The sequence below is a fragment of the Pimephales promelas genome, chromosome 7 (assembly GCF_988280905.1).
Source record: "Pimephales promelas chromosome 7, fPimPro1.hap1.1, whole genome shotgun sequence".
In the NCBI taxonomy this organism is placed as follows: Eukaryota; Metazoa; Chordata; class Actinopteri; order Cypriniformes; family Leuciscidae; genus Pimephales; species Pimephales promelas.
Genome location: NC_142775.1, coordinates 5,132,930 through 5,160,226, shown reverse-complemented (window position 1 = coordinate 5,160,226; position 27,297 = coordinate 5,132,930). Strand labels below are relative to the sequence as shown.

Genomic DNA, 27,297 nt, shown 5'->3' with positions numbered 1-27,297 from the left:
CCTGTGTGTATGGACGCTTCCTCTTTGGGGCTCGTCACGTCAGGCAAGCTCTGCTCACGGTCACATGCGCACTCACACATCTGACAATCTGACGAACACATAAAGATCAGTCAACAACCGACATAGATTTCACATTCAATGCTTTTGTAGGCTCAGAATGGCCTTCCTACTTTCATTCTCAGTATTCTGTGCTCACTATAACTCGAAAAATGTGAATATGGTGCAAAAGTTCATTTATTTCAGTAATTCAACTTAAAAGGTGAAACTAATATAATATATAGACTCATTACATGCAAAGTGAGATATTTCAAGCCTTTATTTGTTATAATTTTGATGATTAAGGCTTAAAACTTATGAAAACCCCAAATTCAAGATTGTTTTTTTAATATCTATATGCCATGATCATCAAAATTATAACAAATAAATAAATTCACCTTCGCTAGTCCGTTTGTTTCTCTGTTCTGTAGCTTTCGGCGGTCTGTAAACATTGACCTCAGATTCAACCTCAAAGCTCTTTCCCGTTTTAGATGCGTTTTGTGTGTTTTTCGTGGCATTCATCAGTGTTTTTGCCACTCACTGTGACCAACAGTGACATCACAAGCATACCCCCCGCCCCTCCGCTTTCGGCTCATGGGACCTTATTTCGGAAAAAATATGTATGGTAGTCAATGACGAGATACTATATATCTTTTTATTCCGTTTGAACTAGGCTTTGAATTACCCATATGACGTTTGTCAATTTAAAAGATAATTCTTAAAGTCAAGAAAGTCGCAGTTTGTCATAGAACAGAAGAGTGACATTTAGTTTTATGCGAAAATCGCTCAATGAACTACATCTCCCGGGAAGCGAAACAACGAGCAAGATGTGTTCAGTCTGGTATCTAACACTCAGGCATGACGGTGTAACGTTACGATTATACCGTAAGACTTAAGAAACAATGACAGACGTTAGCGTCAGTAAAGTTAGCTTTGGTAAAGTTAGCTTTGGTAAAGCTAGCTTCGGTAAAGTTAGATTCGGTAAAGCTAGCTTCGGTAAAAGTTAGCTTCGGTAAAGCTAGCTTCGGTAAAGTTAGCTTCGGTAAAAGTTAGCTTCGGTAAAGTTAGATTCTGTAAAGCTAGCTTCGGTAAAGCTAGCTTCGGTAAAGTTAGATTCGGTAAAGCTAGCTTCGGTAAAGTTAGCTTCGGTAAAGCTAGCTTTGGTAAAGTTAGCTTCGGTAAAGTTAGATTCGGTAAAGCTAGCTTCGGTAAAGTTAGCTTCGGTAAAGCTAGCTTCGGTAAAGTTAGCCTCGGTAAAGTTAGATTCGGTAAAGTTAGCTTCGGTAAAGCTAGCTTCGGTAAAGCTAGCTTCGGTAAAGCTAGCTTCGGTAAAGTTAGCTTCGGTAAAGTTAGCTTCGTTTATTGAGAGAAAATGTGCGCATTTTGTGTTTGTAGTCTTATATCTCAACAGTTATGTCAGTCACATCAAACTGCGACTTTCTTGACTTTAAAATGCATCTTTTAAATTGAAAAACATCATGTGTAATTCAGGGCATAATTCAAACCAGATCAAAATATTTGTTGTCTCTCACCATTGACTACCATACAATATTTTTTCCGAAATAAGGTCCCGTGGTGGTCGACCGGAAGGGGAGGGGCTTAGGCTCTCTACAGAAAGACTTCGCACGACTAGACTCCGCCCCCTTTCAGAGGCACAGCCCACTTGTGGAGTTCTCCTATCTACTTGACTTTAAAAAGGATTTGAATGAATCTGGCCCCACAGTTTTAGGGCCCGCCCACACGAAGACACGGTTCGCTGTATACGTCATTTTTACGTATTGGTGTTTCGTCCACACGGATCTGTCGTTTTGGGAGAGTGAAACCGCTATTTTTTGAAACCGGGTCCCAAAGTGGATAAATCTGAAAACGACACCCTTACGGTTTCGCGTGAACAGCCAATCCGTATATTTTGTGAAACGATGATGTCATCACATCACGTGTCGGCTGCGTCACATGCCATCTTCGTCTTCTTCTTCTTGGTTCGTATACAGCACGCAAGGTTATGCGCATGCTCAAAGTCTTCTTCTCCGTGCATAGTGTATCTTTGTGGTAGAATACAGCGCCCCATATTGGTCTGGCATATATACTACACCGTTTTCAGTCGGTTTCAGTGGTTTCGTGTGTACACAGATATTTCTTGAGACGACGCAGTGTTTACGGATTCTGTTTTTAGAACGAGGAAAAAAATATCAGATAGGGAACGCACCGGCTTCGTGTGGACGTGGCCTTAGAAATAAAGGAGGAGACGTCGGTGTCCTACCTGTGTTGATGCTGCCTACAGCACAGGGTGGCTCAACAGAGCTGTGTGTGTCTGTGTCGCAGGGAAGCGTCACATCCTCCTCACTGCCAGAGACTGATCCACGCTCGAGTGTGTGATAGTCTTGCGTTCGTCTGCTGAGCAGCGCGAGAGAGATCCCGCACAGCATGATGCTCACGAGTAACACCACAGATGAGCACAGCACCTACAAAACACACTACATTACAGCTGTTTCAGGACCTGTAGCGACGATATGTAAATTTGTAGATTTATCATCACCAACAACAACATATGACTACTTATATGACCTGACGCTTAAGTGTCACATTAATAGATAGTTTTCTTTTAATTTAAAGGACGACTCGGGCGCAAAATGAACCTTTGGTCAAATTACACATTGTTACCTAGTCAACCGTTATCTGAAATTTGTTTTCATGATTGCCGAATGTAAATGGTTTTATCTCTAAAAACAGTTTAGCCTATAACGCTAGTATAATGCTAGTATAGGGCATAGAGTAATGACAAATAAAAATCGCTTGTTATTACCACTAACAAGGCTCTAAATAGCCCCACAGTAACACGACAGCATAATAAGGGTCCCTACATTCAAACCGAAGCATTGAGAACTTTGTCAGTGTCCATACAGTTTAATAAGAAGATATTTTATACACACAGCCAACTTCGCGAAAACAGGAAGAAGCCATCTTTGAAAAATAGTCTATACCAGTCGATCTACGAACGCCGATCCGTGTGCGCTGGAGAGATGTGAATAAGGTGATAATGTTAGCGCGAACAGTAGGCTACGTGTACATATTGAAGAGAAGAAAACGGTTCGTGTTTGTGTTTCTTCCGTAAACAACGGACCATATGAGATTCTGCACAGTTCAGCGCACTTGGATCGGCGTTCGTAGATCGACTGGTATAGACTATTTTTCAAAGATGGCTTCTTCCTGTTTTTGCGAAGTTGACTGTGTCTATAAAATATCTTCTTATTAAACTGTTTGGACACTGACAAAGTTCTCAATGCTTCGGTTTGAATGTAGGGACCCTTATTATGCTGTCGTGTTACTGTGGGGCTATTTTGAGCCTTGTAAAGCGATTTTTATTTGTCATTACTCTATGCCCTATATACTAGCATTATACTAGCGTTATAGGCTAAACTGTTTTTAGAGATAAAACTATTTACATTCGGCAATCATGAAAACAAATCTCAGATAACGGTTGACTAGGTAGAAATGTGTAATTAGACCAAAGGTTCATTTTGCGCCGGAGTTGTCCTTTAATACCCAGTTTTATAACGCCATGTTTATGATGTACACGATTAGAGGCTGAACTTGAGAAGACCGTCTCTTCATTAGTAATAAATCAATGCTTACTATTTTACCCGAACTAACATATTTGCAAAGTAACAGTACGGACAGTCAGGCATTATAAACACAGATTGGATTGTGCACGATATGAATATTGCTTTCATCATATTTGTACCTGCGTCTTTCCATAGAAGAATGCGGAGTCGATGGTGTCTGGCATTCTTTGCCCTGTCAGGAGGAGGACACTCACAGCTAGAACTGGTAAACTGAGAGAGAAACAGCCGACAACATCAGTGCCTTTAGGTCAACAAGACTGGGTTCAGTTGTTAGAGAAGCCTTGTTTTCAGAAGTATTTTCCTCATTCTTTCAGAAAGTCTTACAAGCCAAGAACCAAACCGTCCCGATCCGAGGCGAAAGTCAACATTACACAAAGACAAAAGACTGTACTTAAAGGGGACAGATCATGCAAAATCCACTTTTTTAGCCCTTAAATGCATTTTGTTGTATATTTGGAGTGTTTATAAGTACAGAAAAGATGAAATTATTCTCTTCAGGTGATTCGTTTATATCTTTATATTCTGGTTTGGTCACATTTTTCAACCTGTTCAGATTTTTCTGTTCTCTATGACGTTTTTTGAACTATCACGTCACCGTATTTGCAGCGGAACTGACAAATAAGGACATCGACTACCGGTCCAACACTTCGAGCAATCCGCCATTATTATTTCTCGCTCCGATTTTGTAGTCCGAGCTCAATGATGCAGAAGTTACGAGAGGGCAAGTCAAAATGTTCGGATGTTGGATGTACGTTAGTGACCTGAAGCACTTCAAGGATTCCCACTTCAACAACCTCCGCCAGTATAAAGAAGGGTTTGCCGATCGACTTCGTCTGAATGAGGGGTCAATTCCTTCTATTATTTAGCTGCTGTGTTTTCTGATTCTTTTCTACACGTAAGTTATTATATTATTATTAATACAGTTTTTTAGTGGTAAGATTAGACCGCAGTCATTTATCTTGTCAGTGTGCTTGTTTTAACAAGAGAAATAGTCGACTTTCACTAATAACACAACATAGTTAACTTAACGTTACATACCCCTGCATCCGTATGAAGACGTTGTTCTCCAGGTTCGTCTTCGTCTTTTTCAAATCGCTCGCTCTGGCTCGAATATGTAAGGCTTGATGGACAAGTCTTCTGATGTTGACATTTTGTTAACGAGTGACTAAAAATGTTCTTTGAAGCTAGTATATAATCGTATATCTCTAATCAAACTACAATAATGGCCGAACGCGGGGAGTTGAACCGAGTGTGAACTCAGCGACCTGGAGAGCGGGCGGGAAAAGACGCAACTCCATTTTATTTAAAGGGGCCGCTTTGAAACGGGTCGCTCACAGACGCACATCAGAAAAGGGGCCTGTGGAGCTATAATAATGAGGAATTCAGACCCAAGCATTGCAGTTATGCTTTATATAGACCACAAATGTAAGATTTATAAGTAAAAATTAATGATTTAAAAGCATGATATGTACCCTTTAAAATCACTGATTATAAAATATTATATATTTGAATTAAAGTACTTTTGAGACTGTAGGAAGACGATAGCTTTACGTCATTGGCAATGCCTCAGAGGAAATCTCTTTTATTATGGATACACTCATGTTTTTGCAGCGATGCAATAGAAGCTTCAGTGGATGTTAAAGTTTCATCATGGAACCATCAATGTCATACAGTCCCCTTGTATTCAATCATTTTATCCCTTAAAACTCATCTTTGATCTCCAAAATTACATATTTATATGTTTTTTCCTGTGGTAAAAAAATCGTCATTGCTTAAAATAGCTTGAATGTAACTCGACACCCTTTCCTCATTTAATATACGTAGATCTATAAATATGCAAATGAGCTCCGCCTCCGCTCACTCACTCAGCTCAGAGATCCATCCGGCCAACTTACTGAGGTAAACGCTGCACAATGACATCGCACTTCATAATGTCGGACATACACATAATGGTAATTAATATGATTAGCCTTTTGCTTGACTATGTAATCAAACAGCTAATACTGTGTTGCTAATGTTACACAAACTATATTCCCGTTCGTAATGTACATAATTCACCCGCTATATTGCTAAATCCACCCGATTTTTCATATCAACAGAAAAATATACCAGGATAACTGGTCATCTCTCGACGCTCCCCTGCTAGTTCGCTGTTAATGATATGCTAAAGCCGTCCGACACGTTGATCTGATTGGTTACAAGGTAGTGTGTGAGGTGAGAAACACCAGCGATTTCCAACCGTGTTTTTGAGACTGTCTTTGGTTCACTGCAGTTTTAGTCAGCAATGCTGTCGACTTATGAATTTACACATGATTAGTCTTAAAAGCATATTAAAAACACATAGACATATAAACAACATTAAAAGCTGGATGTTCACCACAGGGGGACTTTAAAGGAGTAGTTCACTTTTAAAAAGACTTTTGCTGATAATTTACTCACCCCCATGTCATCCAAGATGTCCATGTATTTCTTTCTTCAGGCGAAAAGAAATTAAGGTTTTTGATGAAAACATTCCAGGATTTTTTTCCATATAATGGACTTCAATGGGGTCCAAACGGTTCAAGGTCCAAAAGACAGTTTCAGTGCAGACTACAAACTGTTCAAAGGGCTTTAAACGATTCCAGACGATGAAAAGGGTTTTATCAAGCGAAACGATCGCTCATTTAAAAAATAAATACAAAAGTTTAAGTTATACAAGCTCAAATGCTCACCTTGCTCTGTTCTGTGATGCGCGTTCGTGACTCTCCTGTTCGAACTCGTTCATCAAAATGAACAAATTTTTTTTTTAAGTCATTTGGGTTATTCACCGATCGTTTCACTTGATAAGACCCTTATTCATCGTCTGGTGTCGTTTAAAGCCCTTTGAACAGTTTGCACTGAAACTCTCATTTGGACCTTGAATCGTTTGGACCCCATTGAAGTCCATTATATAGAGAGAATCCTGAATCTTTCCATCAAAAACCTTAATTTCTTTTCGACTGAAGAAAGAAAGACATGGACATCTTGGATGACAGGGGGGTGAGTAAATTATCAGCAAAAGTCTTTTAAAAGTGAACAACTTCTACAAGTGTTGTGTAATTCGACACAAAATTAAACAAGTTTTTTTGTTATTATATAACTCTACCAATTCTACAGCTGAACAATCTCATAGTAGCTCATTCCTGAAAGGTTTATACTGCAGTAAATATTCAACATATGGAGTATGAATGGGTTCAGTAGTGGTCATTGTGTGAGTGTGTTGCGTGCGCCACTCACCCCCAGCCAGTGATCACAGTGAGCCCTGGCCTGAAGCCCGGCTCATCACCTCTCCTCACGAGCAGCAGAGACAGAGCGATCAGACCTGCACCACACAACACACGAGACCTCAAACACACTCAACCCAAGTACCTTCACACAAACAATCACATTTCCTTCAGTAATAATCCACATAAGCATAACTACAGTGGTTGCATTATAGTTCCGCAAACCCGCTGCTTTTAATAGATATTTTCCATATAAAAACTAATTTATAAAGGGTACAATGAAAATTTTCTTTAAATATGCATACATTTATTTTATTTTTTGTTACATTTTCACGTTGAAATATTGATAATCAATCTAGTAGTTACATGCTAATTACGCTTGCAAACAGAGTGGCAGTTTTTAATGCCGTTTTATGGGCCAGGTATTATTTAAAGGGATAGTTCACTTTGAAATTAATTTTTGGTATGTTTTATCTGATCAAGATGTAGGTGTCTTTGTTTCCGCAGTAGTTTCAATTTTCAAAGGTCAAACCGTTGTTGTCTATCAGTCATATAATGGAGGTCTATGGTCACCACCTCAAAGAGTATGCACAGAGAAGTCCAAATTAAACATGATTTAATGACTCGTAAATGTAAGTACACATTGATGGCCTAAGACACGAAACGAGCGGTTTGTGTGAGAAAACGAACAGTATTTATATCGTTTTTACCTCTTGCAATCACAGCCACGTCCAACTGATCTGAGGGCGCAGGCGCTTTGTTACAAGTTAAAACGATATAAATACTGTTCGTTTTCTCACACAAACCGCTCGTTTTGTGTCTTAGGCCATCAATGTGTACTTACATTTAAGAGTGGTGACCATAGAACTGCATAGACCACCATCATGAGGTGGTGACCATAGACCTGCATTATATGACTGACAGACAAGAACGGTTTGACCTAAAAATATCAAAATTGAAAATACTTTGGAAACAAAAACACCTACATCTTGGATGCCCTTGAGGTAAGCGAAAACATACTAAAAATTAATTTCAAAGTGAACTATCCCTTTAAAGGTTTTGGGACATTTTTTTTTATTTCAAAAACACACTCTGATGACTCACCAGGCCACATATAGGTGCTGTAGAGAGAAGTGTACAGTAGAGTAAAGGTCAACACCTGACCCAGGAAGTTATTCTGCACCGCCACGATTTTCCACGCTATCATACCAACACAGGCTAATAACTGCGAACACAGGACGGGATAAGGTTTTAAGGGAAAATCATCAGGATGCATTTTTTGACAGGAACAGAACAGTGTCTAAAAGCTACAGCTGCTCACCTGCGCCACAAAGAGGTTTATGGTGAACATGTGAGGAACTCTGTGAAACTTTCTGCTCAGTAGCATGACTGCGACGCTCCACACCTGCAGTGACCAGAACACAGACATTCGTCATGTTTTCAGAGATACTTTTAGCGCAACATGTTCCAGTGAAATGTGTACATGCACGTACAGTAACGACTTCTCAAAACCAGTTGAACTGGTTCAGAGAGTTTTACATGTGTGAACTTGAATATAGTCATATATCGGTTTTAAACCAAACTTCAGTTTCTTGGTTTTTTTCCAAGCTATACAGAGAACACAAACGCAACAGGAAGGAAGTGTCAACCGATGTGTTTGAGAAGATCATGACACCATCTGAGATTGGAAACACCCCAACCCACAATCACACTTAGACACACAAACATAGAACCTCAATGATGATAGCAACATGAAAATGAGTGTTTACATGCATCTTACAGCGATTATGCTTAATAACCCGACAGCATGTATGATCATGCATCGATCTTTACCTCTTACTGTTACTGCCGTCTTGGTACTTATTCAATATGAGCATGTTTTTGCATATGTTTTGAAGTGAAAAAAAAAACATTAACAGCATTATTTTATTATAAGCATTTTGTTGTACTGGTGAGTGAGTTTAATTTAGTTTGATTTATCAGATTTTCCTAAATATTCTTGACTGAAATCAGGTTAAAAATATTCAATATACAAATAAATGTACTCTTTGTGTCACTTTTATCTGGTTGTATGCCCTTTTTAAATGTAACTTTATATTTGTCATGTGGTGTAACCAAGTAATAATATATTGAGTGCACAAATCGCATTTATTATAAAATTTTACAAAACAATGCTTTAAAAAAATCAAAATAAATGTTAAAATAAATATATTAAAAATATAAATTAGTGCTGGGCAACGATTATTCGTGATTAATCGCATCCAAAATAAAAGTTTGTTTTTACATGATATATGTGTGTGTAGTGTGTATAATTATTTTGTTGTATATATAAATACACACACATGCATGTATATATTTAAGAAAAATCTATTATTTATAGGGCTGTCAAACGATTAATCGCGATTAATCGCATCCAAAATAAAAGTTTGTGTTTACATAATATAGAAAAAGTATGTGTGTGCACTGTGTATAATTATTTTATATATATATATATATAAATACACACACATGCTTGTATATATTTAAGAAATATTTTAGATAGATTAGATTTATATATAATTTATAATTATATATACAAATATCAATTTTATATATAATTTATATTTTTTTCTTATATATACACATGCATGTGTGTGTATTTGTATATACAAAATAATTATACACAGTGCACCCACATATATTATGTAAACACAAACTTTTATTTTGGATGCGATTAATTGTTTGACAGCCCTAATTATTTATATATAAAATGTTAATATTTATATATAATATAAATTATGTATAAATATACATACAATATATACATGCACATTTCTTAAATATATACATGCATGTGTGTGTATTTATATATACTAAATAATTATACACACTACACACACATATATTATGTAAACACAAACTTTTACTTTGGATGCGATTAATCGTTGCCCTGCCCTAATATAAATAAATTAGATTTTACACCTAAGATTATGACACACTACTTTTATTTTCAAGAATTTGTTACTTTTAATGATGTGTTTTAATTGTTTGCCCTCCAATATATATATATATATATATATATATATATTATATATTATATATAGATATATATATAGATATATTTTTTTTAAATAAACAGACAAAAAGTGCACAATGTTACTTTCTAATCTTTTGTTTTCTAAACTTGTCCAAAAAAAAAAAAAAAGACCCCTAAAACATTAGTCTGACAGATTTCCCACAGCATGTACACATTTAATTTCTGGTTTCCACGACATATCCAGCAACAATGATAATAACATGGATTTAACCTAATCCTTTAATAATCATTTGCATTATAGCAGAGGCAACACAAACATGTGCTCTCACCACCAGCATGAGGGACGACGAGAATATTACCACAAAGTAACAATTTATGTTTTTAAGAGGAAGCAGAGAAATGATGAAGGAGAAATGAAAACACACATCTGCGTGTGAGCATGTGGACACTCACCAAAGCAAAGAGGCAGATGATGCTGATGTTGAAGCTGACGTTCTGCAGTGCCGACGCCAGCGGCGCCGAGTCCATCCAGGGGATGGTCAGCAGCCAGGCGGACACGTACATGATGGGGGCCGACAAGAACGTGCCGATCACCATACCCGAGGTCACCTGACGGAGGACACACTTCATATGTGATCACGGGTCTATGATACACTACAGGAGCCCTTTAAAATAAAACCAAACTAATGAAATACGGTGTAAAATACTCTAAGTGGTACGTCATGAAACAAATGTAGAATATCATCAGACACATATAAACTAAGAAGGAAACGTCACATTCAGCTTAAAAAAAGGAAATGGGTTGAAAGAGATTGCTTTTTAATGTTCTTGCTAGGGCTGTCAAATGATTCATCACAATTAATCGCATCCAAAATAAAAGTTTGTGTTTACATAATATATGTGGGTGCACTGTGTATCATTATTTTATATATATAAATACACACACATGCTTGTATACATTTAAGAAATATTTTCATGTATATAGATTTATATTATATATAAATATTATATATAATATTTTTTTCTTAAATATTCAAGCATGTGTGTGTATTTCTATATATAAAATAATGATACACAGTGCACCCACATATATTATGTAAACAGAAACTTTTATTTTGGATGTGATTAATCGCGATTAATTGTTTCACAGCCCCATTAATTTGATCAAAAATACAGTAAAAAAATTATTACATTTTAAAAGAAGAGTTTTCAGTTTGAATACGTTTTAAAAATGTAATTTATTCCTGTGATCAAAGCTGAATTTAAGCATTACTCCAGTCTTCAGTGTCACATGATCCTTCAGAAATCTCTCTAATATGATTTGATGCTCAAAAAAAAAAGATAAAAAATTTTTTCAGGATTTTATTATTTTTTTTGATCAATTGAAAGTTCAAAACAGCGTTTATTTAAAATAGAGGTTACACTTCACAATAAGGTCTCATTTGTTAACATTAGTTAATAACTAACATGAACAAACAATGAGCAATACATTTGTCACAGTATGTACTAATCTCTGTAAACATACAGCTGTTCATTGTTTGTTCATGTTAGTTCATTAACTAATGTTAACAACCTTTGATTTTTATAATGTATTAGTAAATGTTGAAATGCCCATTAAAGGGGTCATCGGATGCCCATTTTCCACAAGTTGGTATGATTCTTTAGGGTCTTCATGTAAAGTTTGTAAATTACTTCACCTCCTCAAATACAGCTCTGTTGACAGCGACCCGTTTCGGTGCATGTCTCTTTAAATGATAATGAGCAACTCTCTTCCGTGGGCCGAGTCGACACAAGACATGTAAAGTGCTGACCATATACAAATGGCTGAGGGCAGATATTATGCTAATACGGAAATATGCTAATACGGGAAATATGCTAATATGGTCCGTCAGCAGTCGTGGGAGGAGCATGAGCAATATGACATCATATTGCTCAGAAAATTCAAACGGCTTGATTTTGATTAAGTGTTAAGACTTTTTGTGAATTAAAATAATTTTTTTTATTTTTTTCCTTGTATGGTGGTTGTGTCCAAAGACACATTTATATGCAAATGCCATATAAAAGTGAATTGTGCATCCAATGACCCCTTTAACTAAGGTTAATAAATGCTGTAGAAGTATTGTTCAATCTTAGTTCATGTTAACTAATGAAACCTTATTGTAAACTGCTACCAAAATAGAACGTAACATCTTTACTATAACCTTTAATAAAGGACTAGTTCACTTTAAAAAAAAAAACTTCTGCTGATAATTTACTCACCCCCTTTTCATCCAAGATCTCCATGTATTTCTTTCTTCAGTCGAAAAGAAATTAAAGTTTTTGATGAAAACATTCCAGCATTTTTCTCCATATAATGGACTTCAATGGGAACCAAACGGTTCACGGTCCAAATCACAGTTTCAGTGCAGCTTCAAAGGGCTTTAAACGACACCAGACGATGAATAAGGGTCTTATCAAGCGAAACGATCGGTTATTTAATAAATAAATAACAAAGATTAAGTTTTATAAGCTCAAAGGCTCGCCTTGCTCTGTTCTGTGATGAGTGTTCGTGACTCTCCTGTTCGAACTCGTTCATCAAAATGAACAAATCTTTTTTCGAGTAATTTGGTTCATTCAACGAACGAAATGAACGAATTGACTCGAAAAAAGATTTGTTCATTCAACAGGAGAGTCACACAGAACAGAACAAGGCGAGCATTTGAGCTTATAAAACTTAAACTTTGTTTTTTATTTTTTAAATGAGCGATCGTTTAGCTTGATAAGACCATTATTCATCGTCTGGTGTCGTTTAAAGCCCTTTGAACAGTTTACAGTTTGTACTGAAACGGTCTTTTGGACCTTGAACTGTTTGGTTCCCATTGAAGTCCATTATATGGAGAAAAATGCTGGAATGTTTTCATCAAAAACCTTAATTTCTTTTCAACTGAAGAAAAAAAAAAGACGTGGACATCTTGCATGACATGGGGGTAAGTAAATTATCAGCAAAAGTTTTTTTTAAAAGTGAACTACTCCTTTAATATGTGTTTTGTTTAATGCATTTTACAGTGTCCTTGTTACACGTTACATGTAGTTACAGTGGTAATAATTATAAATGATGCATAATTACATGCAGCTAACACTAAACCAAACCCTCATCCTAACCCTAATCCTATAGACCCTTTTACAGTTGGTAAACATGGTGACGTTTTTTTTGTGGGCGGAGCTTAGGTGGAGGCAGAAACATCCATCTGGCCGCTTCACTAACGCTAGTTAGCAAGGATTGTTAGCTTGTTTTTTAACAATGACTGGAGAAAATCCGATATTATCTTAATGTGTAAGGTCACTCAGTGTCCAGGACCACGATTGTTATTTTCAAAAGTTATTTTTAACGGACAGAACCAGATTGGCCGACCTGTAGCCGCCTACACGCTCACTCAATGCATGGACGATCTGACAGGATTAACGTTACGTTACCTCGGTTGAGTGGTCTGACTTCTACACCTACCTTATAGAAAAAACGATCATAAAGAGAAACTGAGGACATATAAATCTTTAGATGCCTATATGGTCCTGTACAAGACTTGTGTTTACGATCCGCAGTTCTGCCGAGCCAGCGCCGAGACGACGACAATGTAAAGAGTGACATTACGGTGCGATTTTAATGATGTGAATATTTTCTTGAAAAAAAAATTCCAGAAACAGGAATGTGTGTTCATATTCATTTTTCATCAATTCTTGCACCAAACAACACAACAAGATGACATTTAATAATAATAACAATTATTAAAGCTCCTTATTATGTAGCCGAATCTGTGCTGTTTTGCATTGGCCGCCTGCAGTTTTCACTTTGTTTTGCCTCCAGCTAGCGCCGTGACGTAACTGTGACGTCGGCGCAAAAGGGGTCTATAGTAAGTACATGTTGTTACTTTTGAGTGGTGGAGTAGGTGGAAAAGCACATCTACACGAGGTACATACCACCTCCAGCTCCATGTTGTACTGCGCTGCGTATATGGCCACACTAGGGGCAGTGGGAAACCCTCCATACAGAAAGGCGTAGTTTGACAAACTGGTGTGGTTCAGTGAGCTTCTGTTGTTTCCACAGTCCAAAACCTCAACCATCCCTCTACAGATCAGAGGCATCATCAGCCTGAAGAGAACAGAAGGAGTTCATTACTGTAATGAAACTGTCAAGACCTTCAGATTATTACAGGAACCATTTAGCAATGTCAGAATTAGACCTTCTGATCTCACTTATCGATAATAACTGAACGCGTTCAAATAAAGCACACAGGTAGGGTTCAGTAACTATCCAGGTAAAACAGATGAGTTCTCCCTCTAGCTAAGCTTGTGTGATTAAAGCACATGGGTTAACTCTGTTGATGCTCTGAGAAACATTCCCATTTGACCAAGTTACACTAGAAGCAGCTACCTGCATATTTACAGATGTTTAAAATCAATTACCCCAAGGGCATGAACATTAAATTAGCTTGCTCGCCTTAGTAAACCCCACAAATATCAGAGTGTGTGTCTAGAAGACGGTTTAAATGCATTACCAAAGTACAAACATGTCACCCAAAAGTTGGCTCTCACATATTTGAATCTTTGCATCTAAAGTTTGTCAAGCGAAAACCGAGCTTGTTAAAAAAACGCTTTCCAAAGTGGATACATTTCAACGCGAGAAGAAATGTTGACTTTCAAAAAAAAAAAAGAAACACAAATGTGATGTTTATCTACAGTCAATTTTGCTTATTAGTATGATTAGATCATTCGAAGGTCAGCAGCAAAGACATTGGTTAATACAATCAGATTAAATACATAAAGTACTATATTTGTGTAATTTAATATTTAATTATTGCAGGTTTTATTAATATTCTGAGTTTGCATTTTATTGTGTTTGTTCGAATACTGAATCTGTTTTTGTGCAAGTGAGATAAGTAAATGCTCTCATTTAGTCTAGATCTACAATAACATGTTTACACAGTGCACACAATGCCTCTGCACTTTACTCATGATTTATCTCAACAAGGGGACAACAGGGACTGACATAGGAAATTACAGGCAAGGAGGTGTGTGTGGGGGGGGGGTGTCAAGGTTCAATCATCTATAATCTAGTAATCTAGTTTCACAGACAGTATTTTTAACCACACAGTAATAATAATTCAATAACTGAAATTAATCACAGAAGTACTGGGATAAGAGTTTATAGTTTCCCATCTGTCAGTCACCATAATATCAACTGACAAATGGGGTCTGACTTGGGAGCCTCAATTCCCTCTAAGTTTTAGAAAAATGGCCAGTGGAATTGGCGAGTGGAATAAAGCCGCATTCAAAGGGTTTTTCCAGTCTCAAAGAGCAGTGCACAGTTAAAAACAGCAAAATAATAATTCATCACATTTATATAGCGCCTTTCTGGACACTCAAAGCGCTTCACATAGAGGGGGGGATCTCCTCAACCACCACCAGTGTGCAGCATCCACCTGGATGATGCGATGGCTGCCATAGTGCGCCAGAACGCTCACCAAACACCAGCTTACTGGTGGAGAGGAGACAGTGATGAAGCCAATTGGTATATATGGGGATGATTAGGAGGCCATGATGGACAGAGGCCACTGGGCAAATTTGGCCAGGATGCCGGGGTTACACCCCTACTCTTTCGAAAGACATCCTGGGATTTTTAATGACCACAGAGAGTCAGGACCTCGGTTTAACGTCTCATCCGAAGGACGGTGCTCTTTGACAGTATAGTATCCCCATTACTATACTGGGGCGTTAGGACCCACACAGACCACAGGGTGAGCACCCCCTGCTGGCCTCACTAACACCTCTTCCAGCAGCAACCTGGCTTTCTCAGAAGGTCTCCCATCCAGGTACCAACCAGGCTCAGCCCTGCTTAGCTTCAGTGGGCAACCAGTCTTGGGCTACAGGGTGATATGGCTGCTGGCAAAAAAAATTCCCCTTTGTGTTTCAGTGCAAAGAGCAGATTTCTCTAAAAGAGCAATCATGGTCAACAGGTATATTTTTGAAAGGTGCCTTTCCATCCATAGATTTCTGGATGTGGTCATTTCCTTGCCTTGCAACGGGCCGGGGTGCCCTTAGAACAACTGTCCAGGTATGTTGCTGTGGAAAACAGATGCCTTAAGAAGGGGCTAGGTGCTGTATGCAATGGGCACGTAGCTTGGGCTCGCAGACGGGACCTTGACTGCGATAACAAATCAATTGCCTGGAATTGATGGCAGTGCTGCTCGCCCTGCACTCAGAGTGTTGTCTCCTTCTGGGCATTGGTGTGTGGCACCTCTTATCTGCAGAGGTGCGGGCTGGGCGACACCTAATACCTTCGTTAGATTGTACAATATCTGAGTGGAGCCAGTTTTCTCCCATGTGTAGGGCATAAAAAGGTAATATGCTGGAAGTCTGGATCGATGTCTTGCTTGCAGGCCTTTTCCCCTCTAAGAGGAGGGATATGAGCGCCTTCTTGGCTCTCCAGCTGAGTATCCCGCTTGGCGATCCCCGGATTGAGTTTCCTCTGATCATCCTTCAGTAGTCAGATGCGTCTGATGCCAGGCCCAATACTCGAGTGCATTCCTGCTCGGACAGACTCTGTGCTGGGCTAGATGCCCAATGTGTTGTGAGTCTTCATCTGATAGCCATGATCACTGTCTCACATGTCACATGCAAAAGGGTGCACAGCCCCTCCCTCGGGCCGCTAAAGCCTCCAAACATCGAAGCGGCCCTGGTACGGGCAGCCCAGAGATGTAGGGATCTGCTCATGACGAGGAGGTGGTGAACGCACCGCTTCTTTCCCCAGAAGAGTGCCGGGTGGAGAATCCTTGGTTATTTTGTTTTTTTGTTCCACCGCTGGCTTAATCGACAGCGGTTCCCACATTTTCAATTTGTTACAAATTTAACAAAGAGAAGTTTCCTCAATCTCTGGGCCATACAGGGCTATACATATGGTCTGGCAGTAAACGATGCTATGCTTCCTCATTCTCAAGCTTGTGTTGCCTCCACAAGGTGTTGCCTCCTTACGCATCTCCGGTCATTCTTTTTCCGGGATCCTTTGAGCAAGATAAGCGTCACACCACACTCACTGCCTCTATTTTTTTGATGTTATGCTTCCCGGGTTGGGCACCAGTGCTCCTCCTTGCCACCCCTCTGTGGGTACGTCGGTTGTTCCCTTGGTACCGCTCACACCCAGCCTGGGAGCCTGGCTAGCACTTCCCAGCATATCCTATCTTGCAGGCTCCTCCAGACTCTTGCAGACAATCAGACTTGGCTATGTGATTCAGTTGACCAGGCATCCCCAGAAATTCAGCGGAGTCTTCCTTACCTCTATGGCAGGCAAAGATGCCCCTGTCCTGCGCACAATATTGTGGTCCTGTTGGCGAAGGAGCCGGCCCCTTCAGCTGAGATGAAGATAGGGGTTTTTACAGCCCGTACATCATCGTACCCAAGAAAGGCGGTGGGTTCATCATACACAGAAACGCATTTTCACGTGCATTCATCCCCAAGATTGGTTTGCTGGAATTGACTTAAAGGACTTCCACGTCTCGATTCTGCTTCGACACAGAGCGTTTCTTTGGTTTACCCAATTAGGGTTGGGGATATCAGTACAAGGTTGTCCCTGTGCTGTCCCTGTCTCCCATTACTAAGGGAAAGGGAAGTGGGCATTTGCATTCCCAAATACATTTACATTACATTTATTCATTTAGCTAACGCTTTTATCCAAAGCGACTTACAATTGCTATATATGTCAGAGGTCACACGCCTCTGGAGCAACTAGGGGTTAAGTGTCTTGCTCAGGGACACATTGGTGTCTCACAGTGGATTCAAACCCAGGTCTCTCACACCAAAGGCATGCGTCTTATCCACTGCGCCATCACCACCCCTCAACTATCTTAATTATCTTAATGCCAGGCTCATTTCTAGCTCATTCTCGAGATCTGTTGTGCGAACACAGAGACCTGGTGCTCAGGCACGTCAACCGAAGCAAGCTCTCCCCTGTGCAGAGCATCTCTTTTCTCGGTATGGACGGCGTGTCTCATCAATGAGCGCTCACAGTCAATGCTGAACTTCCTGAATGCATTCAGGAGCAAAACAGTGGTTCCCCTGAAACATTTTCGGAGGTGCCTGGGACACATGGCATTCGCAGCCGAGGTCACACCGCTCGGATTGATGCATAGAGACCACTACGGCTACACAGCCGAGTTCTGAGGTTATCACACCTGTCTGTCCCCTAACTTTCAGCCCTAGGTCAGATCTTGCCTTGCAACGGGCCGTGGTGCCCTTAGAACAACTGTCCAGGCACGTTGTTGTGGAAAACAGATCCTTAAGAAGGGGCTAGGTGCTGTATGCAATGGGCACGTAGCTTGGGCTCCCAGACAGGACCTTGACTGTGATAACAAATCAATTGACTTAGCCAGGTGAGAAAGAGTAGCACAAACGTAACAAAACACATTGCTCCCCATATTAGAAACTTTTTTATATTAATATTGTAATGCATGACTTGACGGTCTGAATGTGCACAAACAGGAATCAATATTGAAAAATAATGTTAATGGAAAGATCAGGGAATAATTACTTAAATTCTGGTCTGTTCTAAACACAAGCAGGGGCGTAATTTGCGGGTGGGACGGGTGGGACATGTCCCCACCACTTTTTCCAAGGTCGATATTGTCCCCACCACTTTTTAAAAGTTCTCGCGGCACGGATAAACAGTAGAAATAAATAAAACATCTCCAACTGGCAGACCAGTCATTTCGTTCGTTTGTAAAATAAAAGAAGAGATCTAGCCCTGAAATACGTTGTTTTTTTTTTAAATTAAGTGATCAAAGTGCTCCTTGCTGTCTGCGATCGGTGGCGCGGTTACAGTGTATCTCGTGGCTCACGCACAGTCTTCACATGCATGCGTGCTTCAATCCGTTTCGGAGACTTTTTGTTCGTTCCGGTGCAGAGAATGTGAGCGGAGTGGAGCGGGAGCGAGCGGGGAGCTCGAGCGGGCGGATCTTGGACAGAGCGGAGAGGGGCATTTTTTAAAGGACGGAGCGTCACCCTATTTCCCGCTCCAATTTCGCTCCGCTCACACCACGAGTCTGACTCCACGTCTTTTCGCCTAGCTCGCATGGTTTTCAGCATCCCAAGCGGGTCTGCAAGGGCAGATAGGGTTTTCTCTGCAACAACCACATGAGTCTGAAGCCTCAGACATTGTCCAAACTTGTGTTCTTGAAGGTGAACTCTTTCTTTCTTTCTTTCTTTCTTTTTTTCTTTTCTAAAAGTTTGACAATGTAACCCATTTAAATTGTAATGTGCACTCTGCGCAAAAGTTCAGTTACGAATTTTGGCCTAATAGTTCATTTAGCATACTTTTAAAACGTTGATGTAGCCTACAGTATGCCTATTGTACATTTTTATTTATAATAAAGCCCATTGATTCGTTTAATTTTACAGCATTTTTTGTACTATTGATAAGCATAATTTTATTAGGCTATTTGTTGGTCTAATAGTTAATTTACTTTTTAAATTTAGTTTTAAAATGTTTATGTAGGCCTTTATTTTTTATTTTTCACATTTTTGTTTATACACTTATTTTTTATATTTATTTATATTATTAGGCCCATTTATTCGTTTAATTGTACAGCAGTTTGTGTGTACAATGGATAGGATATAAGCCAATTTAAATTTTAATCATGCGCGTTCCGCAAAAAATCAGTTATCAAAATTCTGGCCTAATAGCCTAGTTAATTTACTTTTATGTATATTTTTGTTTATATAAATTTTATTCATATTATTAGGTCACTTTATTCGTTTAATTTTACAGGACTTTCTGTAGGCCTATAGCATAGGCTATTCCACTGGACATGTTGTAAAGTCGGATCTATGTTTTATTCACGAGTCACGTGATTCATTCATTTAAATACACATGTCCCACCCACTTTTTATATCAAAGTTACGCCACTGAACACAAGGCTAAAAAGTCCCATCTCAAGTCATAGCCTTGGCTTGTCTTTAGAACAAAACTACTTTTATCATATTTTGATGGTGCTTTATTGTCCAATTTGCAGCTTGACAGTGTAAAACACCATTGGGTTTCATTGTATGGAAAAAGAGCATCATGGACAATCTGCTAAACATCTTTTGTGTTCGACAGAAGAATAAAAATCAGTTTTGGAATGACAAACAATGACAGGATATTCTATCTTTTATCACTAACAAACTGCATGGTAGACTTACAGTTTTGCCGTGATGAGGAGAATCAGGGCTACCACAGTAGAGCGGGTGAGTTTTTTCAGCTGACCCACCATGGACAGACCCAGATAAAACAGTGCTGCTCCCCCGAAAGAGTTCGCCAGACCATCTACAAACTCCTCCATGAAGGGCGGGATCTTCTGGCCCAGCAGAAAGTGAGAAATGAGCCCGATCACCACCATAAAGACAATGGGGTTTTTGACCACTTGAAGGACCACCTGACCCAGCACTCGCAGCTTACTCTGCTGGTGAAGTTCCCCATTTCTCCACCTCTGCACCTCACAGAATGCAAAGCCTAGCGGGTTGAGGACCATGAGGGAGACGGGAGCTACCAGGTAGATGTACTGAAGGTACTCGGGATGGGTGTTGCGATACAGAGCTTCAACTGTGGAGGACGCAAAGGAACAACATTAACAAAATGCTCACGGACACTGAAAATACTCAATTAGGCTTGGCCATTCTTCAAAAAAATATCCTTATGAGGAAGAAAGATAATATGGGTTTGGATAATACAGCATGTGTTGTCAATGGCTAAAATGAGAAGTTAAATCCCTCTTCCTGTTTGGGATCTTTAGTAAATTCTTTGAAACTATCCAGTTCCATTTGACCTTTGCTTACTCAGTTTCTGGGTTAAAGGTCTATTGAACAACATTTACCTTATACAACATCAACCAATACTATATTGTAAGTATAAAGGCCACCAGTGTTGTAGTACTCGGGACTCTGACTCGTCTCGGACTCGGTCTCGAGACCATATTTTAATGGTCTTGGTCTTGTCATGGACTCGTGTCCATTTGGACTCGGAATTGACTCGTACTCGAACATTTTTTTTTTTAGGACTCGGACTTATTCCCGAGTCCACTCGAGTTCAATTCAAAATATTTTTCATGATTATTAATGTATGTTAATAAAATATTTCTTTAAATTGATTGACACGCCCAGTGATTGGTGATTTTCTAGTGCGCAACTGCGCATGACAAATTGTAATAAAATTACTTTTAACACCACCTACTATGTGGCCTTTTTACCCTAAACTGATCAAATTTTTTAAACTCTTAAGTAAATTTAGTAAAATAAAAAAAAGGATTTCTCTAAGTAAATAAAAGTAAATTAGGTAATCAACCCTCACTGGTCTCGGTCTCGACTCGGACTCGACTGTCTCTGGTCTCGGACTCGACTCGGACTCGACTCTCTATGGACTCGGTCTTGACTCGGACTCGACTCTCTCTGGTCTCGGTCTCGACGCGGACTCGAATGAGGTGGTCTCGACTACAACACTGAAGGCCACGACACCGCTATAACGATGTCATCACACAGGAATGATATTATTGGAATCAGTTTCAGGGTGCAAAAAACAAACACTGACAGCCAATCAGAATGCACTTGAGCTTGAGCATTTAAAGTGGCAGACGATAAAACTGCAAAACGCAGAGAACGCTATTGTGCCTTGGTTTGGATGCTAAAATAGCTATCGTTATTGGTGTTAATGGGCCTGGGATCATTCTCTGTATTTATTGCTTGTGAAGACAAACCAATAAAGCAACTGATATATCGACATTTCTACATTCTTTCCGGGGGAATGGATTGAAGGTTGAATCACACTTTAGTTTAGGGTCCATTTCTCACTATTAACTAAGACTTTTCTCTCAATAAACTCTTAATTGCTGCAAATTAAAGGAGTAGTTCACTTTAAAAAAAAAACTTTTGCTGATAATTTACTCACCCCCATGTCATCCAAGATGTCCATGTCTTTCTTTCTTCAGTCGAAAAGAAATTAAGGTTTTTGATGAAAACATTCCAGGATTTTTCTCCATATAATGGACTTCAATGGGAACCAAACGGTTCAAGGTCCAAAAGACAGTTTCAGTGCAAACTGCAAACTGTTCAAAGGGCTTTAAACGATTCCAGACGATGAATAAGGGTCTTATCAAGCGAAAATGAACGAATCTTTTTTCGTGTCATTTGGTTCATTCAACGAATGAAATTAACTCAGGAAAAGAATCGTTCATTTTGATGAACGAGTTCGAACAGGAGAGTCACGAACGCGCATCACAGAACAGAGCAAGGCGACCATTTGAGCTTATAAAACTTAAACTTTGGGGGTTTTTTTTCAAATGAGCGATCGTTTCGCTTGATGAGACGCTTATTCATCGTCTGGAATCGTTTAAAGCCCTTTGAAAAGTTTGCAGTTTGCACTGAAACTGTCTTTTGAACCTTGAACCGTTTGGTTCCCACTGAAGTCCATTATATGGAGAAAAATCCTGGAATGTTTTCATCAAAAACCTTAAAAGAGTAGTTCACTTTTCAAAAAACTTTTGCTGATAATTTATTCACCCCCGTGTCATCCAAGATGTCCATGTCTTTCTTTCTTCAGTCGAATAGAAATTAAGGTTTTTGATGAAAACATTCCAGGATTTTTCTCCATATAATGGACTTCAATGGGAACCAGACAGTTCAAGGCCCAAAAGAAACTTTCAGTACAAACTGCAAACTTGTTCAAAGGGTTTTAAACGATTCCAGACAATAAATAAGGGTCTTATCAAACGAAACGATCGCTCATTTTAAAAAAAAAACAAAAAACAAAGTTTAAGTTTTATAAGATCAAACGCTCACCTTGCTCAGTTCTGTGGTGCGCGTTCGTGACTCTCCTGTTCAAACTCGTTCAACAAAATTAACAAATCTTTTTCCGAATCAATTCGTTCGTTTCTTTCTCTGAATGAACCGAATGACTCGGAAAAAGACTTGTTCATTTTGATAAACGAGTTCGAACAGGAGTGTGTTACAGAACAGAGCAAGGCGAGCGTTTGAGCTTATAAAACTTAAACTTTGTTATTTATTTAAAAAACGAGCGACTGTTTCGTTTGATAAGACCCTTATTCATCGTCTGGAATCGTTTAATGCCCTTTGAACAAGTTTGCAGTTTGCACTGAAACTGTCTTTTGGACCTTGAACCGTTTGGTTCCCATTGAAGTCCATTATATGGAGAAAAATCCTGGAATGTTTTCATCAAAAACCTTAATTTCTTTTCGACTGAAGAAAGAAAGACATGGACATCTTGGATATGCTCATGCAGAATAAACGGACAATATTCTAGTAATGCACACTAATAAGAAACTAGTGACAATTGGACCCTAAACTAAAGTGTTACTTTTGTTTTCATTTTTGCAAATTATTCCAAATTGATTCATAACGCAATGTTTCAACATTTTGCTTTTCACCATGGGTGATTTTAAATGTAAACAATGATTTATGTGTTTTTTGTTAACCTTTTAGTTCTTAACCATTTAAATTGATGACTTTTCAACTGGCTGAGGTGAATCATACTAGTATTGAGTGCAAACCCATTCAAGACAATGAAAATGAACCTCAAACTAAACTAACTGGCTGCACAGCATCAGGATTATGTTACAAACATTTCATGAGCAGATGAAAGTAAAAGACCAAACGTGCATACACAGACAGATATATTACCATCACCATTTTCATGATCTGTGGGTTTGAGTTTTTTTTTTGTTCTGTAACCATAATGAGTTTCCTTATGGTCACATGTTTATAGAACATATTGTATATATGTATTTATTCAGGGCTTGTCCTTTTCTACTCACCTATAGGGAACCCCAGAGCAAAGTCATTACTCTGTGTGGCAAATATCGAGAACAGGCCAGCTTTGGAGAAACGGCTCTCTCTGTTTGCTACCAAAAGTGTGAGTACACACACAAAAAAGAACACAGTCACTTTTGCCACCAGAATACTAAAGAAAAATGGCCAGATTACGTCCCCAAAGTCCAGCAGCACCATGTTTTTGAAGAGCAGAGCTGGAAGCGCAAACTTGGACACAAAGCTGCCCAGTCCTTTGGCTTGTGTAGATGGGATGATGTTTGTACGGCCTGCGACGTATCCGCAGAGAATTATCCCGAAACATTCGAGCAGGGCTGGGAGGAGTTTGTCGATTGACATGCTGGGTGGGACGGAGTGGGGGTCCGATCCATCCCCGCCGAAGTGGGAAATATTAACCGACAGATCCTCCATCCTGAGTTTGACTGCAGGCCCGTCACAGATGTGTGAGTGGGTCAACAATTGTAAAGTAACTAAACATTCTGAAAAGTAAAGAAAAAGAGGTCATTCGTTTATTCAAAAGACAATTCATTTTGCATGACTTTCAATTAATTTTACAGTCATCCATGTAAATATTTAATGCATGGAATATGTGGTTCTACCTGAACATTAGATAGCACAGTGAAAATTTGAATTATACATCCTGGTATTTGCATAAAATGGCTCTGAATGATTATATATTCATATAAGTCATGCTTTATAATAGCATATAACTATAAATGGGTTGATGAATATAGTATTCATCAACCCATTTAAACTTATTATATACTATTATGAGATTTTAGGCCCTCTATATATACTGTATATATATATATATATATATATATATATATATATATATATATATATGAAGAGTTCAGATGCAAAAGCCTCTAAGTGCCGTTTGAAATTTTCTTGTAGAATGATCATTTTTATCAAGCTTGTATATTTAAGTTCAGTAATTTCACTTAAATGGCAATGATAATTACCTATTAATTGTAATTTAAGTGTCAATTAATAACTTAAATATACGAGCTTGATAAAAATGATCATTCTAGAAGAAAATTTCAAATGGCACTTAAAGGCTTTTGCATCTGAACTCTTCATATATACATACGTATATATATATAATACAATACATGTAAACATATATAGGGCCTAAAAGTACTTCAAAAACAAAACAAAAGTTTAATCCTTGCAAATTTTAAATATTCAAGTGCAATTCGTCCCTCATGCCACGTGTGTGAAGTTTAAACATCCGAATCGCGCGATCAGAAAAGCCGCGTCTCAGACAGCGCACAAATAGTAAATTGAACTCTTTCACGTCTTTTTGCGCTTGAACGGACAAATTCAATCAAAATTATGTCAAAATGGCCGTCTCGGCGAGCATCCAAGTAAACAGTCGGTTTTCTTAAGCGAGCGTAAACAGTTGAGAAAGGAAACGAATGTGTATCAGTACATTTGATCCGTGCAGCTTTTAAAGTGACAGCAGCCTAATATTTCTGCTGCAGTCTGAATGTTAATCAAACGACAACAAAACAAGGATAAATTCACTCACTGCTCTTGACTGAATAACTTTTGTGACTTTAATAAGGATTAATCAGTTTAGTTCAGTACCTGAAAACTACTGTCAGACCTACAGTACCCGAAAAACAACTATTTATTTCAGTTGCATCTATGTTCTACTGTATTTATGTGTGCTTTTGCTTGCAATTTGATTATTTGTTCTTAAATTATTACTGAATGCTTACTTGTCTTTGATATTTCTTTTTAATTTCTATTAGTTAGGCTAGTAGTTTTAGCTGTTGTGTCAAAATAATAGAGTGAAATTGTGAATTTTCACTGGTATCTAAACTGTTGGTGTCATAACTGCCTGTTAAATGTTTCATGGCCAGTAAAAATATTTATGGCCGATAAAGTCACCGCCATTGGCAAGTGTGGCAAAAAGTTAGTTTTAGACCCTGCATATATACGAATGTCTAGTCAAACCCGTAACCGTAATGATCTACAGTATCATATTTGATACATACATATCTACTATGAATAAAACTTGAAAAACCTTATGCACACAATCAACTACATGCCTTCAGTCGCTGTTTATAGTGTGTAATCTTTTTAGCAAGTAAAAAATCCTACTAAAAAGATCCTCCTTATGGTCCTGATACACATGCATTTTGCTGCATTAATACAACAATAACTTTTATATTGCTATCAATTAACATTTACTGGACAGAAGAAACTTAGGTTAGTTCTTTTTAAATGTTAAAATGGAAGTATATTCAAATATGATCCATTTTGAGGAACGCTTATTAATTCATTTCTCCATCATGATTTTATTGCATTGCATTGTTTTAAAACAAAAAAGCTTTGATAATAAAACTAAGAATTTAATGTAATCTCTTTAAAGAGTGACAACTAATATTTATAAGCCTTTTATGGAAGTATTGTGCAACTTAGGCCTATATAAAGATCCCATTGACTTCTAATGCAAGCATCATAATTTAATCTTATCTTGTACACATATACATAAATAACAACTGCACCAAATTGCACATTTTTGCTCAGTTTTGGCCTCTGAATCGAGGATGGGCTTCATTGTCTCACTATATCTTACCAAATGAGTGCCTGATGTATCATATGATACAAAACAAAACACGTATGATGCAACACCACTTTTTTTTTTTAGATTTTCTCAAATATTTAGTCTAATGTTATATTTTGTCTAAACTTAAGGTTCAATAAACTGTTCCACTGAACAAAACAAAGAAAAGCTTTGCATGGGTTAAAAATGCAGTGTGACATGTTTCTAATCAAACTTCTTGTTACACAAGCATACACATGAGTATTTCAGTCAAGCCCAAGAGGACTTTCCAGTGATGACATCAGATGGATTTATGTATTCACTTCAAGATAATATTAGACTCCTGTCTGTCATGGTACCAGCTTACTTTCGGGTACTAGTTTGAGTTGTAAACAATAGCGAATGTTAGTAAGTTACCAGGCAATACATAATCTAGCATGAACACAATAATCTTTTTAGATGAACTGGGTTCTGTGTACAGTGAGTTGTTGACAGACTCACCGGATCAGCTGATTCCTGTAAATCCGATCTAGTGTGTGAGAAACACACACAAACACACTTTCACTCATGCTGTTTCTTTCAGATGACATCGAGCAGTGATCTCAGATCCACAACTGCTCTTCCGCATCGCCTCTGCTCTGTCTGTGTGCTGCAAGCATGAGTCTTGTTATCATAGTACTAACACACACACTCACACACACCGCTGCAGTGAAGTTATCATCACACTCGCCAATAGAAATCGGTCAAGAGTGTGCGCATGCGCACAAGCGCACAGGCACCTCTCACGTGGTGCTTTGCATAAGCTTGAAACAACACATGTAATATGGAAACCTCCTTTATTAAAAAATATGTATTCTATGGGAATATGACTTACATTTCACACATTACAATTGGTATTTGTTCGTAAAAAATGGCCTTACAGTAATATAGGGCAGCTTTACAAAATGGCCAGATGTTCTTGTAATGGTCGATAGAGGGAGGCAT

At 38.4% G+C, this 27,297-nt stretch overlaps 1 protein-coding gene across 3 annotated transcripts in view; it reads right to left on the bottom strand.

Moving 5' to 3' along the window:
* The window catches only part of gpr155a (G protein-coupled receptor 155a), a 33,818-nt gene extending 6,788 nt beyond the window's left edge, over positions 1 to 27,030 (bottom strand). For 2 of the 3 annotated variants that reach the window (XM_039647315.2, XM_039647318.2), the window contains exons 1-11: positions 26,815 to 27,029; positions 23,744 to 24,235; positions 20,124 to 20,523; positions 13,872 to 14,043; positions 10,371 to 10,526; positions 8,223 to 8,306; positions 8,006 to 8,126; positions 6,915 to 6,999; positions 3,779 to 3,869; positions 2,297 to 2,498; positions 2 to 88 (exon numbers count right to left, since the gene is read on the bottom strand). In XM_039647315.2, the coding sequence (XP_039503249.2) occupies positions 2 to 88; positions 2,297 to 2,498; positions 3,779 to 3,869; positions 6,915 to 6,999; positions 8,006 to 8,126; positions 8,223 to 8,306; positions 10,371 to 10,526; positions 13,872 to 14,043; positions 20,124 to 20,523; positions 23,744 to 24,167 (1,822 nt within the window). In that variant the 5' untranslated portion in view covers positions 24,168 to 24,235; positions 26,815 to 27,029. Of the gene's footprint in view, position 1; positions 89 to 2,296; positions 2,499 to 3,778; positions 3,870 to 6,914; positions 7,000 to 8,005; positions 8,127 to 8,222; positions 8,307 to 10,370; positions 10,527 to 13,871; positions 14,044 to 20,123; positions 20,524 to 23,743; positions 24,236 to 26,814 lie in introns of all 3 variants that reach the window. The other variant, XM_039647317.2, reaches the window with a different exon arrangement.
* Between the last annotated feature and the right edge of the window lie 267 nt (positions 27,031 to 27,297).